Genomic DNA, 15206 nt, shown 5'->3' with positions numbered 1-15206 from the left:
AAGTTGAGAGTATAATAGGGAGCATGGAATATTCAGTAACATGAATGGAAATGGTGAACAGCTTGTGGAGTTGTGTGCTGAACAAGGACTGGTCATTGGGAATACCTAGTTTAATAAGAGGGACGTACACAATTATAAGTATGTGAGTAGGAGAGATGTTCAACAGGCATTATTGGATTACATATTGATTGATAGGCATGTAAAAGAGAGACTTTTAGATGTAAATTTGCTGATATTCCCTGCGTGTCGTAGAAGGCAATTAAAAGGGAAGGGAGCGGGGGGGCTGGAAATCCTCCCCTCTCATTTTTTTAATTTTCCAAAAGGAGGAACAGAGAAGGGGGAAGGTGAGGATATCCCCTCAGAGGCCCAGTCCTATGTTCTTAACGGTTCCTCGCTAATGCGGGAAATGGCGAATAGTATGAAAGAAAGAAAGGGGCAGCTGATGGGATGTTTGATCGTGTGTAGGTGAGGGGTGAAGATTTGTAGAGATTGGAAAAGTGGAAACTAGGGCCAATGATAAGAGAGTAGCGAGAGTAAGTGAGCTTAAAAAAGAGATGTGTGAAGAAATGCATGGAGAGATTAAGTGTAGAATGGCAAAAGGTGAGAGTGAGAATGGGAGGTATTTAGAGAAGCATTGCCGGCATTTGTTAGAGATGCATGTAGCTTGCAAAAGGTGGGAGTTGTGCATATTTGAAAGGGTATTGAGTTGTGTAATGAAGTAAAGTTGCTAAAGAAAGAGAAAAGAGAGGTATTTGGGTAGTACTTACAGGGAAGGATTACAAATGATTGGGGTATGTACATGAGTTTACATGAGAAAGATAGACAAAAGGATGCTTGATTGGCTCATGACTGGGTTTTCTGGTAAAAAAGAAAGAGAAGTTTAACTTGACAAGAAAAATAATTCCGCTCAGCAGTTTTTTAAGCTGTCACTGACTCCCCAATGCTGCACATTAGCCTTCTACTGTCCCTGTTTTCGCTGTCATTTATACAGTTTATTTCTGGTGTTTTTCTCAGAGTATACTTGAATTTATAAGGTAGTTGCCTAAACAACTTTGAATGTATTTGTAGTCTGAGCATTCACTATATCTTATTCTGATGGTAACTTATTCCAGTGCTCAAGTCACCTATAGGAAAAGAATCTTTTTTCCATGTCTGTACTACAACTTTTAGCTTTGAGTTTTATTCAACAAGTCCAGGTAACTGTATTTTTTTGTATTTCAAAAAGATGTTCGTGATTTACATTATCGAACTTACAAAGAATTTTGAATAGTTGAATGAAGTTGCTGTGAAGTCTTTGTTTTTAAGGAAGAAGAGATTCATTTTAGCCTCTCTTCATAAACCAGATTTCTGGGGAATGGGATCAATTATGTCGCATGTCTTTGATTTCCCTCATTTTTTTTATAGTTAAAGCACCATGACTGAACTGCATATGCAAGGTGTGGTCATACTAGAGAATTATAAAGTGTTAGAATTGTTTCTGGTGTCTTGTAATCTGTGTTCCTGGCTATGAAACCTAACATTTGGTTGCCATTTTTTCCTTGCTGCTTGACATTGTTTAGTTTACTTCAGATTGCTGCATATGACAACTGCAAGGTCCTTTTCTTCATTCACTTTAGTTACAGAGTTTCCAGATAGTTTGTAGTCGTAATATATATTCTTTTCTGACCACTCTTCTAGTGAGTTAAGATCTCTTTGAATCATTATGCACTCCCGCCTGTTTACAGCTCTACCTCCTAGTTTAGTGTCATCAGCAAATATGGAGATCTTAGATATGAGACCAAGGTCTAGGGTGTATTGTGAAAAGAATTGGGCATAGGATCAACCCCTGTGGCACACCACTCATTATGTCTAATCAGTCTTAGGCTTCGTCGTTTGATATGACACACTGCATTCTTCTGGGAAGCCATTCTCTGATCCATGTACAGAGTTCTATACCAAATCTGTGTGCTTTGGTTTTGTGTAAAAGTCTTTTGTGAGGTACTTTATCGAAAGCCTTTTGGAATTCTAAGTATACTACATCAGACGGTACTTTTTCATCCCAGTTTTGATAAAGTGGAAGGAGATTCAAGAGGAAGATGCAATGGTTGAAAAAGAGGGCAAATGAGATTTAATGTGAGTGAGTATTAGTAAATTTTAGGAGACTAAGATGTTTTGGAAGAAGGTAAATAATGTACAAAAAACCAGAGAACAAATAGGAACAGTGGTGAAGGGGGCAATAGGGTAATTGGTAACAGGTTGTGAGAAGTGAGGAGGATATGGTATGAGTATGATGAAGGACTTTTGAATGTGTTTGGTGATAGGGTGTCTGATAGAGCATGTATTGGTTGGGGTGGTATGCAGAGTGAGAGTCATGGTGAGTGGTATGATGAATAGTCATGGTGAGTAATTTGAAGAGAGAAGAGGTGGTGAAAGCCTTATCTAAGATGAAATGTGGTTAGGTAGCTGGAGTGGATGTTATTGCAGTTAAATTTATCAAGAAAGTGGGTGACTGTGTTGTTGATTGGTTAGTTAGGATTTTCAATGTATATTTGGATCATGGTGAGATGCCTGAGTATTGATGGAATGCATGTATAATGCCATTGCATTAAGGCACAGGAAATAAAGGTGAGTGTTCAAACTATAGATTTATAGGTTTGTTGAGTGTATCTGGTAAGGTGTATGAAAGGTTTGTGATTGAGAGGATGAAGGCATGTACAAAGCATCAGATTGGGGAGGAGCAGATTGGTTTCAGAAGTGGTAGAGGATGTGTGGGTCAGGTGTTTGCTCCAAAGAATTTGAGTGAGAAATAATGTGGTATTTATAGATCTGGAGAAAGCATATGATAAGGTGGATAGAACTGCCTTTTAGAAGGTCTTAAGAATATGCATGTTGGAGGAAAGCTGCCAGAAGCAATGAGAAGTTTTTATCAGTAGTGTCAGGCATTTGTACGAGTAGATTAAATGTAAAGTTTGGCCCTCGACGGGGTTTTGTGATATCACCATGGTTGTTTAATTTGGTTATGGATGGATTGGTGAGGGAGTTAAATGTTAGAGTCTTGGAGAGATGGGGAAACATGCGGTCTGTAGGGGATGAGAGGGCTTGAAAAACGAGTGTGTTGTTGTTTGCTGATGATACAACACTTCTGGCAGATTTGAGTGAGAAATTGCAGAAGTTGTGACTGAGGTTTGGAAGAGTGTGTAAAAGGAAGAAGTTGAGAGTAAAATGTGAATAGAAACAAGATTATTGGGTTAGAGGGACATGTTAGTTGGGGTGTTAGTCTGAATAGAGAAGAATTGGAGAAGGTGAAGTGTTTTAGATGACTGGGATTGGACATTACAATGAATGGAACCATGGAATTGGAAGGGAGTCATAGGTTGGATGAGGAGTGAAGGTTTGGGAGCACTGAAAAGTGTGTGAAAAGAGAGACCATCTTTAGAGAAGGCAAAATTTTGTATGTTTGAAGGTGTGGTAGTTCCAAAAATATTAGGATGTGAGGCATGAGCTATAGGGCTGTGCTGGGGAGGGTGGATGTGTTGTCGGAAATGGAATGCTTGAGAACAGTATGTGGTGTAAGGTGGTTTGATCAAGTAGTTATTGAACAGGTAAGAGAGAAGTGTTGTAATGAAAAGTGTGTGCTTGAGAGAGAGCTGAAGAGGGTGTGCTGAAATAGTTTGGACGTATAGAGTGAATGAATAAGGAAAGGTTGATAAAGAGGATGTTTATGACAGAAGTGTAGGGAACAGGGAGAACTGGGAGACCAAATTGATTATGGAAGGAAGGAGTGAAAAAGATTTTGAGCAATCAGGGCCTGAACATGCAAGAGGATGAAAGGTGTGCTTGGGATTAAGTGAATTGGAGTGATGTGGAATACAGGGGTTGGTATGCTGTCATTGGACATGTGAAGCATATGTGGTAAACCATGGAAAGGTCTGTGAGGTGGTTTTGGATAGGGAGCTGTGGTTTCAGTGCATTACACATAAAAGCTAGAGAATGGATTTGGCCTTTCTTTATCAGTTCCTGGCACCATCTCGGTAATGCGGGAATTGGCAGTCAGGGATGAAAAACAAATTTATTGCTGGGGATGAATGGTAGTTCATGGATATTTATAAAGTTGTTCTTATTTATAAAGTTGTTACATGCTTGAATTGTATCATGTTTAATGTTAATTGTAAGGATATCTAAAGCATGGGTCATTATTCTTTATAGCCTAATGATTTTTACAGAGTGAACATTTCCCATTCCTGGGCGTAGGTGTCTCAGTTCAGGAGATGAGAAGTCGGACGTTATTTTATACATCTTTGGGGCGGTTGTTGATGGTTGAGTTAGGAGAAGATGAGGAAAAATTCACGCAGTTTATGATCCCTATTACAAGTAAGTGTTTGCCATTATTTGTCCTTTTCATTTATTGTTGTCATTGAGTGTCATGCATCATGTCTAGATGATAGTGTGTTGGAGACTAATATGCAGTTGTGGACATAAATTTCTGAACAGTCTCTGGTGGATGCTCATTATAATTGGCAACCCAGACATAGTACATATAGTGAATAGTATTTTTTCATTAATGAACAAGCACAGCATGTTGGCTGACAAGAAAGCTTCCTTGTATTGTTTCTTATATCCAGTTGAAAACAAACATATGGATATAGAAATGATTTCATTATATTTTGTATATAGGACCAAAGATGAAAGATCATTGCAAAAGCTAACTGTATTTATTACAAGTAAACTGAAAAGTTTTTGAGTTTGTAATCATCAAACTTCAGACACCTGATTTGTTGTGGATTCAGTTTGATGGAGAGAAGATATATATTTGAACCACTGTATTTATGTTAATATAGACCATGGAAAGGCCTGTGGAGCCTGGTTATGGATATGGTGCTGTGATTTCGGTGCATTACATATGACATCTATAGAATGGCCTTTCTTTGTCTGTTCCTGGTGCTACTTCATTCATGCAGGAAATGGTGATCAACTATGGAAAAGAATAAGTAGCTAAATAAAGAATCATTGTAGGAAATAGACACTTGAAACCACTATTTTCCACCCAGACGGAATGGCATTGCAATGAGTTTATTCAGTTTTAACTATGGATAATAGTTTGATGGTGAAATTTAGGTTCTCTATGAGATGTCTTTCTTGAAAAGGAAAAGAGAAGACTCAAGAATTTGAAGAGTGCAAGGTACCACAATAGTACAGCTAAAGATCTTGACCCATTAGAGGGAGATATGGTAAGGATCAGACCAATTATTCTTGTAGACCTGTCAGAAGGGAACAGTGAGGCAAGAGGTTGGATGAAAGGTCATATGAAGTGATAACAAATTCTGGGACCATACAACTTGATAGGCAGAACTTGAAGACTAGTGAACAAGACCTGGACAATGAGAAAGATTACAAGATAGTATGACAAGAGATATACAAGTTGATAGAGGGTTAGAGACGGGTGAAGGATGGTGTGAATTCAGATGTTGGTATGTGCCATGTAGCATGCAGGACCAGGATAGGGATGAAGTAAGTTATAAAGATGTTTTTAGTGCAGGAGGTTGAGTGACTAAGTATAGTGCGAGACTAATGGAAATGTGCTTCCAATTAGATTTATAAGGATTACAGTGTAACCAAGTAAATATGTTAGTACATTAGAATACTCATATAAGTGTGACATAAATGATCTCTTCTAGTTGATTTTTTTTTTTTTCAAACTATTCGCCATTTCCCGCATTAGTGTTAAGAACAGAAGACTGGGGCTCTGAGGGAATATCCTCAACTGGCCCCCTTCTCTGTTCCTTTTTTTTGGAAAATTGAAAAAAGAAACGAGAGGGGTGGATTTCCAGCCCCTGCTCCCTCCCCTTTTAGTCACCTTCTACGACATGCAGGAAATACGTGGGAAGTATTATTTCTCGCCTATCCTCTGGGATAGGGGAGATAGTTGAAATACCAACTTATATTATAACCCTGTTATATTTTTCAAATAAGCAAGTATTTTCAGAGTTGATGTATAGGTATACAGCACAGTACGTTGTCTTTCTAAAGAAAAAGAATGTAATAATATTCTTGTTGATTACAGTCTACCATAGTATGATTTAAATATGCAAGCAGCTACTTTGTTGACACGCTCAAAAATGGAAGCGAACTTTTCTTTGAGAATACTGAGTAAGGTGATTCTGATGTCTCATTTGAAATATTAAGCCTCTGGAAGGTGACCAAAGTAGTAAAAAAACAAGCTTGTGGTGGATGTAGGAAAAGAGGAAATGACATATCTTTGAAACCAGTTAGAGTTGATGTACTTGGAAAATGACCTGTGTGGAGAGATACCTGGAGAGTTTAGATAAAGAGTGATGGAGGGTAAGGATCAGTGAATTGAGGGGAGTTGAAGGTATGTAGCGAAGCATTTCGTATCTGCATTTGCGATATGAAAGACAGTGTGGACTGTGCACATATGAAAAGTTTGATGATCTTTCGAATGAGGAATTTGAATTGTTAGTGGAAGAAAAAATGGAGGAGTATAGATGGCATTTGCCAGGAAGGAGTGCAAGTGATTGGAAGGAGTACAAGAAAAATGATGGAGATAAGGAGAATAGTATGAGAGCTGACAAAGGGGGAGGTAAGAGGTGTAAAAAGAAAAGGAAATGTCTTGAAAGTAAGTAAACTGTGTTAGGAGAGCAAGAGAGGAAATGGGGATTACAGTGAGAAAAGCAAGAGGGGGATTGTGGCAGATGATAGGAAGGCAGATGTGATATACCAGGGAAAAGGAGGCATGCAGACTGAAAGTTATGATGAATTAGAAAGTGAAATGAGAAAGAGATTACGGTAGTTTGTGCACATGAATAGTAGGGAAGAGCATCAGAAGTGGATGAGATTCCCGATGTTTCTCAAATAACAGGATGATTTTTTTTTTTTTTTTTTTTTTTTTTTTTTTTTTATACTTTGTCGCTGTCTCCCGCGTTTGCGAGGTAGCGCCAAGGAAACAGACGAAAGAAATGGCCCAACCCCCCCCCCATACACATGTACATACACATGTCCACACACGCAAATATACATACCTACACAGCTTTCCATGGTTTACCCCAGACGCTTCACATGCCTTGCTTCAATCCACTGACAGCACGTCAACCCCTGTATACTACATGACTCCAATTCACTCTATTTCTTGCCCTCCTTTCACCCTCCTGCATGTTCAGGCCCCGATCACACAAAATCTTTTTCACTCCATCTTTCCACCTCCAATTTGGTCTCCCTCTTCTCCTCGTTCCCTCCACCTCCGACACATATATCCTCTTGGTCAATCTCTCCTCACTCATTCTCTCCATGTGCCCAAACCATTTCAAAACACCCTCTTCTGCTCTCTCAACCACGCTCTTTTTATTTCCACACATCTCTCTTACCCTTACGTTACTTACTCGATCAAACCACCTCACACCACACATTGTCCTCAAACATCTCATTTCCAGCACATCCATCCTCCTGCGCACATCTCTATCCATAGCCCACGCCTCGCAACCATACAACATTGTTGGAACCACTATTCCCTCAAACATACCCATTTTTGCTTTCCGAGATAATGTTCTCGACTTCCACACATTTTTCAAGGCTCCCAAAATTTTCGCCCCCTCCCCCACCCTATGATCCACTTCCGCTTCCATGGTTCCATCCGCTGACAGATCCACTCCCAGATATCTAAAACACTTCACTTCCTCCAGTTTTTCTCCATTCAAACTCACCTCCCAATTGACTTGACCCTCACCCCTACTGTACCTGATAACCTTGCTCTTATTCACATTTACTCTCAACTTTCTTCTTCCACACACTTTACCAAACTCAGTCACCAGCTTCTGCAGTTTCTCACATGAATCAGCCACCAGCGCTGTATCATCAGCGAACAACAACTGACTCACTTCCCAAGCTCTCTCATCCCCAACAGACTTCATACTTGCCCCTCTTTCCAGGACTCTTGCATTTACCTCCCTTACAACCCCATCCATAAACAAATTAAACAACCATGGAGACATCACACACCCCTGCCGCAAACCTACATTCACTGAGAACCAATCACTTTCCTCTCTTCCTACACGTACACATGCCTTACATCCTCGATAAAAACTTTTCACTGCTTCTAACAACTTGCCTCCCACACCATATATTCTTAATACCTTCCACAGAGCATCTCTATCAACTCTATCATATGCCTTCTCCAGATCCATAAATGCTACATACAAATCCATTTGCTTTTCTAAGTATTTCTCACATACATTCTTCAAAGCAAACACCTGATCCACACATCCTCTACCACTTCTGAAACCACACTGCTCTTCCCCAATCTGATGCTCTGTACATGCCTTCACCCTCTCAATCAATACCCTCCCATATAATTTACCAGGAATACTCAACAAACTTATACCTCTGTAATTTGAGCACTCACTCTTATCCCCTTTGCCTTTGTACAATGGCACTATGCACGCATTCCGCCAATCCTCAGGCACCTCACCATGAGTCATACATACATTAAATAACCTTACCAACCAGTCGACAATACAGTCACCCCCTTTCTTAATAAATTCCACTGCAATACCATCCAAACCTGCTGCCTTGCCGGCTTTCATCTTCCGCAAAGCTTTTACTACCTCTTCTCTGTTTACCAAATCATTTTCCCTAACCCTCTCACTTTGCACACCACCTCGACCAAAACACCCTATATCTGCCACTCTGTCATCAGACACATTCAACAAACCTTCAAAATACTCATTCCATCTCCTTCTCACATCACTGCTACTTGTTATCACCTCCCCATTTACGCCCTTCACTGAAGTTCCCATTTGCTCCCTTGTCTTACGCACCCTATTTACCTCCTTCCAGAACATCTTTTTATTCTCCCTAAAATTTACTGATAGTCTCTCACCCCAACTCTCATTTGCCCTTTTTTTCACCTCTTGCACCTTTCTCTTGACCTCCTGTCTCTTTCTTTTATACTTCTCCCACTCAATTGCATTTTTTCCCTGCAAAAATCGTCCAAATGCCTCTCTCTTCTCTTTCACTAATACTCTTACTTCTTCATCCCACCACTCACTACCCTTTCTAAACAGCCCACCTCCCACTCTTCTCATGCCACAAGCATCTTTTGCGCAATCCATCACTGATTCCCTAAATACATCCCATTCCTCCCCCACTCCCCTTACTTCCATTGTTCTCACCTTTTTCCATTCTGTACACAGTCTCTCCTGGTACTTCCCCACACAGGATGATGGTATTGTTAATTGGCTAGTCAGGCTGTTCAGTGCATGCATGGCTCAATTGAAAAAAAAGAAATAAGTCTTCTGTGGACTGTTAGGGTGCATGTTTAGTGCCCCTTTATAAAGGCAAAGAGGACAAAAGGGAATGTTCAAATTACAGAGGTGTATGTATGTTGAGCATAACTACCATGGGGTATGGAAAAGCAATGATTGAGAGGATGGTGTTGTGCATAGAGTAGCAAAAATGAGAGAAAGAATACAGCTAATGTGTCTCCTGAGTGTCATAGAAGGTGACTGAGAGTGGTGGCATCATGGGGCTGGAATGCCTCTCCTCCACAATCACTTGACACAGAAAGGAACGGAAGAAAAAGCCAAATGAGTTTTTTTCCCTGTGGCTCCGTCATCTGTTGTAAATGCTATCTTGCTCATGTGGGAAATAGCAAATATGAATGAAAGAAAAGAAAATTGGTTTCAAGAGAGTTTGAGGGTGTTGTACTAGTTGTTTACTTTGAAGAAGTATGATTAGTGAGCATATGATGATCTGGAGAAAGTATACTGTAAAATTGATAAAGGTGCAATATAGAGGTTGCTTCATATATATGGATTAGATTTAATGTTTTAGACATGAGGTTGCTCTTAGGGAACTTTTATCTTCTGGGGAACTGAATAAATGGGGTCATAATGAACAGTACCTTTATTCCAGAAACAGTAAAAGATTGCAAAAACTAATATGATGGAAAGTTATTCAGTACAATACAAAACTATATGAAAACAGCACAGTAAGACAACATCACCCTTACACAGTAATGTTTATAGGTGCCTTTGAATATAGTGCAAGCTTAAGGATATCTTACTGCATTTTTTTAGACTTATTAGTAGCTTTTCATTGTGCAGTTTGACTTTTAATGATTTCTACAGTTTCCCTGTTTTACCACTGATGAAGACATTATAATGAATCTACATGTCTCTATTAAAGATGCTGTTCATCGTAACTATGGTTATTCTCTTTTACATGAAATTGGAGTGTTACTGAACACAGATAGTTTTTACTGGGAGTGTGTCACATGTGCAGAGAGGAAGGCAAGAATGTGATTGGTTCTGGGTAAAGGATGTGTAATGTTGCCAAGACTTGAATCTTTTCTTGGACAGGATGGTGAAGGAGGTAAATTTGAGGGATTAGGAGTAATGGGCAAGTTTGTTGTATACTAGGGGGTGCATTGGAGATGAATTAGTAGTTGTTTGGAAATGATTAGGCTCAAGTGAGAGACTTTAGAAACTCCATAAGCTAGTTCTTGAGTTTTAGGGATTTTGTAAAAGAAGAAAGCTGAAAGACAATTTAAACAGAAGTGTGGTAATGAGGTGCAACATGGGCATGAGACAGGTTAGTGTGAGTATGAGATTAAATAGAGAGAACCTAGAGAAAGTGGAACGCATTAGTTACCTGGGAGAGGACATGACAGTGAATGTACTTGTGGGAGATGAAGTGGGACATGGTGTAGAACACAGAATTTAGTCCTTATTCCATCAAGGATTGTTTGTAAAATCAAAGATGAGTATGTTTGTAGGTATACTATTCTCACCAGAGTTGTATGAGTGCAGTGACAATATAGCTAACTTGAAGATATGGATACTGTTACAATATGGCCTCCATGAAAATGTAGTCACAGTAACTGCAAAAGAAGGAAGAGGGTTAATGTATTAGAAATGATATGCCTGTGGACAGTATGTAGCATTAGGCTGGTTGATCATGTATGAAATTAAATTGACAGATAGAGATGTGATTGTGAACTTGTTCTGACTTAAAGGGCTGATCAAGATGTGCTGAAATGGTTTGGATACATGGAGAAGAGGAGTGAAGAGAGACTGACAAAGAGGATTTTTTTTATTGGAAATATTGTGAACAAGGGGAGGGAGAAATTGACAAGATGGAAGGATGAAGTGAGGGAGGCTGTGGGTTATCAGTTGTTGAACATTTTGGATAAGATTAGTTGGATGGGGGAACAATGACCTGTTAGTGGGCTGCCTGAGGGCAAGTGAAATGATTAATGAAAATGTATGGAGTAGTATTTAGGGCGTGGCTGTGGATGTTAGTGGTACCTTATACAGGACAGCTAGAGGCTGAATAAGTGTAAATAAGGTGATTGTTTAATTGATTGATTTGAGGTAGGGGGCATTGAGCTATAAGTGGACTGACCCAGGACATGTTAAGTGATAAAGGAAAAGCATGGAAAAGTAGTTGATGATTGGCTGTGGATGATAGTGTCTGGTTGGTACATTATACAAGAGACCTAAACTGAATATGTGTAAATGAGGTGATTGCATGTTTTGATCCCAAGGCAGGTAAGTATAAAAATATCTTTGACAACAGCTTTTCAAGTGATACATTTATTTTTCGTGAAATTTCATCAACAGGTATTTTAATTTCTTCCCATTCATTAATTATCATATATCTTTCTTTTTCAGGTGCATTTGATAGTGTAGGTCGACTACTGGCTCAAGCAGAAACTCCAGTGTTCCAGGCAGAAGAAGCTAAGAAAGGGTTAATAGGCCTTGCTAGGGATCTGCGAGGCTTAGCTTATGCATTTAACACAAAGACTTCATATATGATGCTCTTTGATTGGATGTATCCTTTGCTTGAATTATGTTAAAAAATGTCATTTTATTTTATTATACTTAGTCGCTGTCTCCCACGTTTGCGAGGTAGCGCAAGGAAACAGACGAAAGAATGGCCCAACCCACCCACGTACACATGTATATACATAAACGCCCACACACACACACATATACATACCTATACATTTTAACATATACATACATGTACATACACACATATACATATATACACTTTTTTTTTTTTTTTTTTATACTTTGTCGCTGTCTCCCGCGTTTGCGAGGTAGCGCAAGGAAACAGACGAAAGAAATGGCCCAACCCCCCCCCATACACATGTACATACACACGTCCACACACGCAAATATACATACCTACACAGCTTTCCATGGTTTACCCCAGACGCTTCACATGCCTTGCTTCAATCCACTGACAGCACGTCACCCCTGTATACTACATGACTCCAATTCACTCTATTTCTTGCCCTCCTTTCACCCTCCTGCATGTTCAGGCCCCGATCACACAAAATCTTTTTCACTCCATCTTTCCACCTCCAATTTGGTCTCCCTCTTCTCCTCGTTCCCTCCACCTCCGACACATATATCCTCTTGGTCAATCTCTCCTCACTCATTCTCTCCATGTGCCCAAACCATTTCAAAACACCCTCTTCTGCTCTCTCAACCACGCTCTTTTTATTTCCACACATCTCTCTTACCCTTACGTTACTTACTCGATCAAACCACCTCACACCACACATTGTCCTCAAACATCTCATTTCCAGCACATCCATCCTCCTGCGCACATCTCTATCCATAGCCCACGCCTCGCAACCATACAACATTGTTGGAACCACTATTCCCTCAAACATACCCATTTTTGCTTTCCGAGATAATGTTCTCGACTTCCACACATTTTTCAAGGCTCCCAAAATTTTCGCCCCCTCCCCCACCCTATGATCCACTTCCGCTTCCATGGTTCCATCCGCTGACAGATCCACTCCCAGATATCTAAAACACTTCACTTCCTCCAGTTTTTCTCCATTCAAACTCACCTCCCAATTGACTTGACCCTCACCCCTACTGTACCTGATAACCTTGCTCTTATTCACATTTACTCTCAACTTTCTTCTTCCACACACTTTACCAAACTCAGTCACCAGCTTCTGCAGTTTCTCACATGAATCAGCCACCAGCGCTGTATCATCAGCGAACAACAACTGACTCACTTCCCAAGCTCTCTCATCCCCAACAGACTTCATACTTGCCCCTCTTTCCAGGACTCTTGCATTTACCTCCCTTACAACCCCATCCATAAACAAATTAAACAACCATGGAGACATCACACACCCCTGCCGCAAACCTACATTCACTGAGAACCAATCACTTTCCTCTCTTCCTACACGTACACATGCCTTACATCCTCGATAAAAACTTTTCACTGCTTCTAACAACTTGCCTCCCACACCATATATTCTTAATACCTTCCACAGAGCATCTCTATCAACTCATCATATGCCTTCTCCAGATCCATAAATGCTACATACAAATCCATTTGCTTTTCTAAGTATTTCTCACATACATTCTTCAAAGCAAACACCTGATCCACACATCCTCTACCACTTCTGAAACCACACTGCTCTTCCCCAATCTGATGCTCTGTACATGCCTTCACCCTCTCAATCAATACCCTCCCATATAATTTACCAGGAATACTCAACAAACTTATACCTCTGTAATTTGAGCACTCACTCTTATCCCCTTTGCCTTTGTACAATGGCACTATGCACGCATTCCGCCAATCCTCAGGCACCTCACCATGAGTCATACATACATTAAATAACCTTACCAACCAGTCGACAATACAGTCACCCCCTTTCTTAATAAATTCCACTGCAATACCATCCAAACCTGCTGCCTTGCCGGCTTTCATCTTCCGCAAAGCTTTTACTACCTCTTCTCTGTTTACCAAATCATTTTCCCTAACCCTCTCACTTTGCACACCACCTCGACCAAAACACCCTATATCTGCCACTCTGTCATCAGACACATTCAACAAACCTTCAAAATACTCATTCCATCTCCTTCTCACATCACTGCTACTTGTTATCACCTCCCCATTTACGCCCTTCACTGAAGTTCCCATTTGCTCCCTTGTCTTACGCACCCTATTTACCTCCTTCCAGAACATCTTTTTATTCTCCCTAAAATTTACTGATAGTCTCTCACCCCAACTCTCATTTGCCCTTTTTTTCACCTCTTGCACCTTTCTCTTGACCTCCTGTCTCTTTCTTTTATACTTCTCCCACTCAATTGCATTTTTTCCCTGCAAAAATCGTCCAAATGCCTCTCTCTTCTCTTTCACTAATACTCTTACTTCTTCATCCCACCACTCACTACCCTTTCTAAACAGCCCACCTCCCACTCTTCTCATGCCACAAGCATCTTTTGCGCAATCCATCACTGATTCCCTAAATACATCCCATTCCTCCCCCACTCCCCTTACTTCCATTGTTCTCACCTTTTTCCATTCTGTACACAGTCTCTCCTGGTACTTCCCCACACAGGATGATGGTATTGTTAATTGGCTAGTCAGGCTGTTCAGTGCATGCATGGCTCAATTGAAAAAAAAGAAATAAGTCTTCTGTGGACTGTTAGGGTGCATGTTTAGTGCCCCTTTATAAAGGCAAAGAGGACAAAAGGGAATGTTCAAATTACAGAGGTGTATGTATGTTGAGCATAACTACCATGGGGTATGGAAAAGCAATGATTGAGAGGATGGTGTTGTGCATAGAGTAGCAAAAATGAGAGAAAGAATACAGCTAATGTGTCTCCTGAGTGTCATAGAAGGTGACTGAGAGTGGTGGCATCATGGGGCTGGAATGCCTCTCCTCCACAATCACTTGACACAGAAAGGAACGGAAGAAAAAGCCAAATGAGTTTTTTTCCCTGTGGCTCCGTCATCTGTTGTAAATGCTATCTTGCTCATGTGGGAAATAGCAAATATGAATGAAAGAAAAGAAAATTGGTTTCAAGAGAGTTTGAGGGTGTTGTACTAGTTGTTTACTTTGAAGAAGTATGATTAGTGAGCATATGATGATCTGGAGAAAGTATACTGTAAAATTGATAAAGGTGCAATATAGAGGTTGCTTCATATATATGGATTAGATTTAATGTTTTAGACATGAGGTTGCTCTTAGGGAACTTTTATCTTCTGGGGAACTGAATAAATGGGGTCATAATGAACAGTACCTTTATTCCAGAAACAGTAAAAGATTGCAAAAACTAATATGATGGAAAGTTATTCAGTACAATACAAAACTATATGAAAACAGCACAGTAAGACAACATCACCCTTACACAGTAATGTTTATAGGTGCCTTTGAATATAGTGCAAGCTTA

General features: G+C 40.0%; 1 protein-coding gene across 1 annotated transcript in view; it reads left to right on the top strand.

Annotated features, from left to right (window-relative positions):
• The window catches only part of Ranbp16 (Ran-binding protein 16), a 334729-nt gene that overhangs the window by 142056 nt on the left and 177467 nt on the right, over positions 1 to 15206 (top strand). Inside the window, exons 13-14 of the mRNA XM_071690784.1 lie at positions 4203 to 4350; positions 11664 to 11823. Coding sequence (XP_071546885.1) covers positions 4203 to 4350; positions 11664 to 11823 — 308 coding nt within the window. The remainder of the gene's footprint in view (positions 1 to 4202; positions 4351 to 11663; positions 11824 to 15206) is intronic.

Source organism: Panulirus ornatus, chromosome 1 (assembly GCF_036320965.1).
Source record: "Panulirus ornatus isolate Po-2019 chromosome 1, ASM3632096v1, whole genome shotgun sequence".
NCBI classification, from domain to species: Eukaryota; Metazoa; Arthropoda; class Malacostraca; order Decapoda; family Palinuridae; genus Panulirus; species Panulirus ornatus.
The sequence above is the reverse complement of the archived record's forward strand: the minus strand, read 5'-3'. Positions and strand labels throughout refer to the sequence as shown.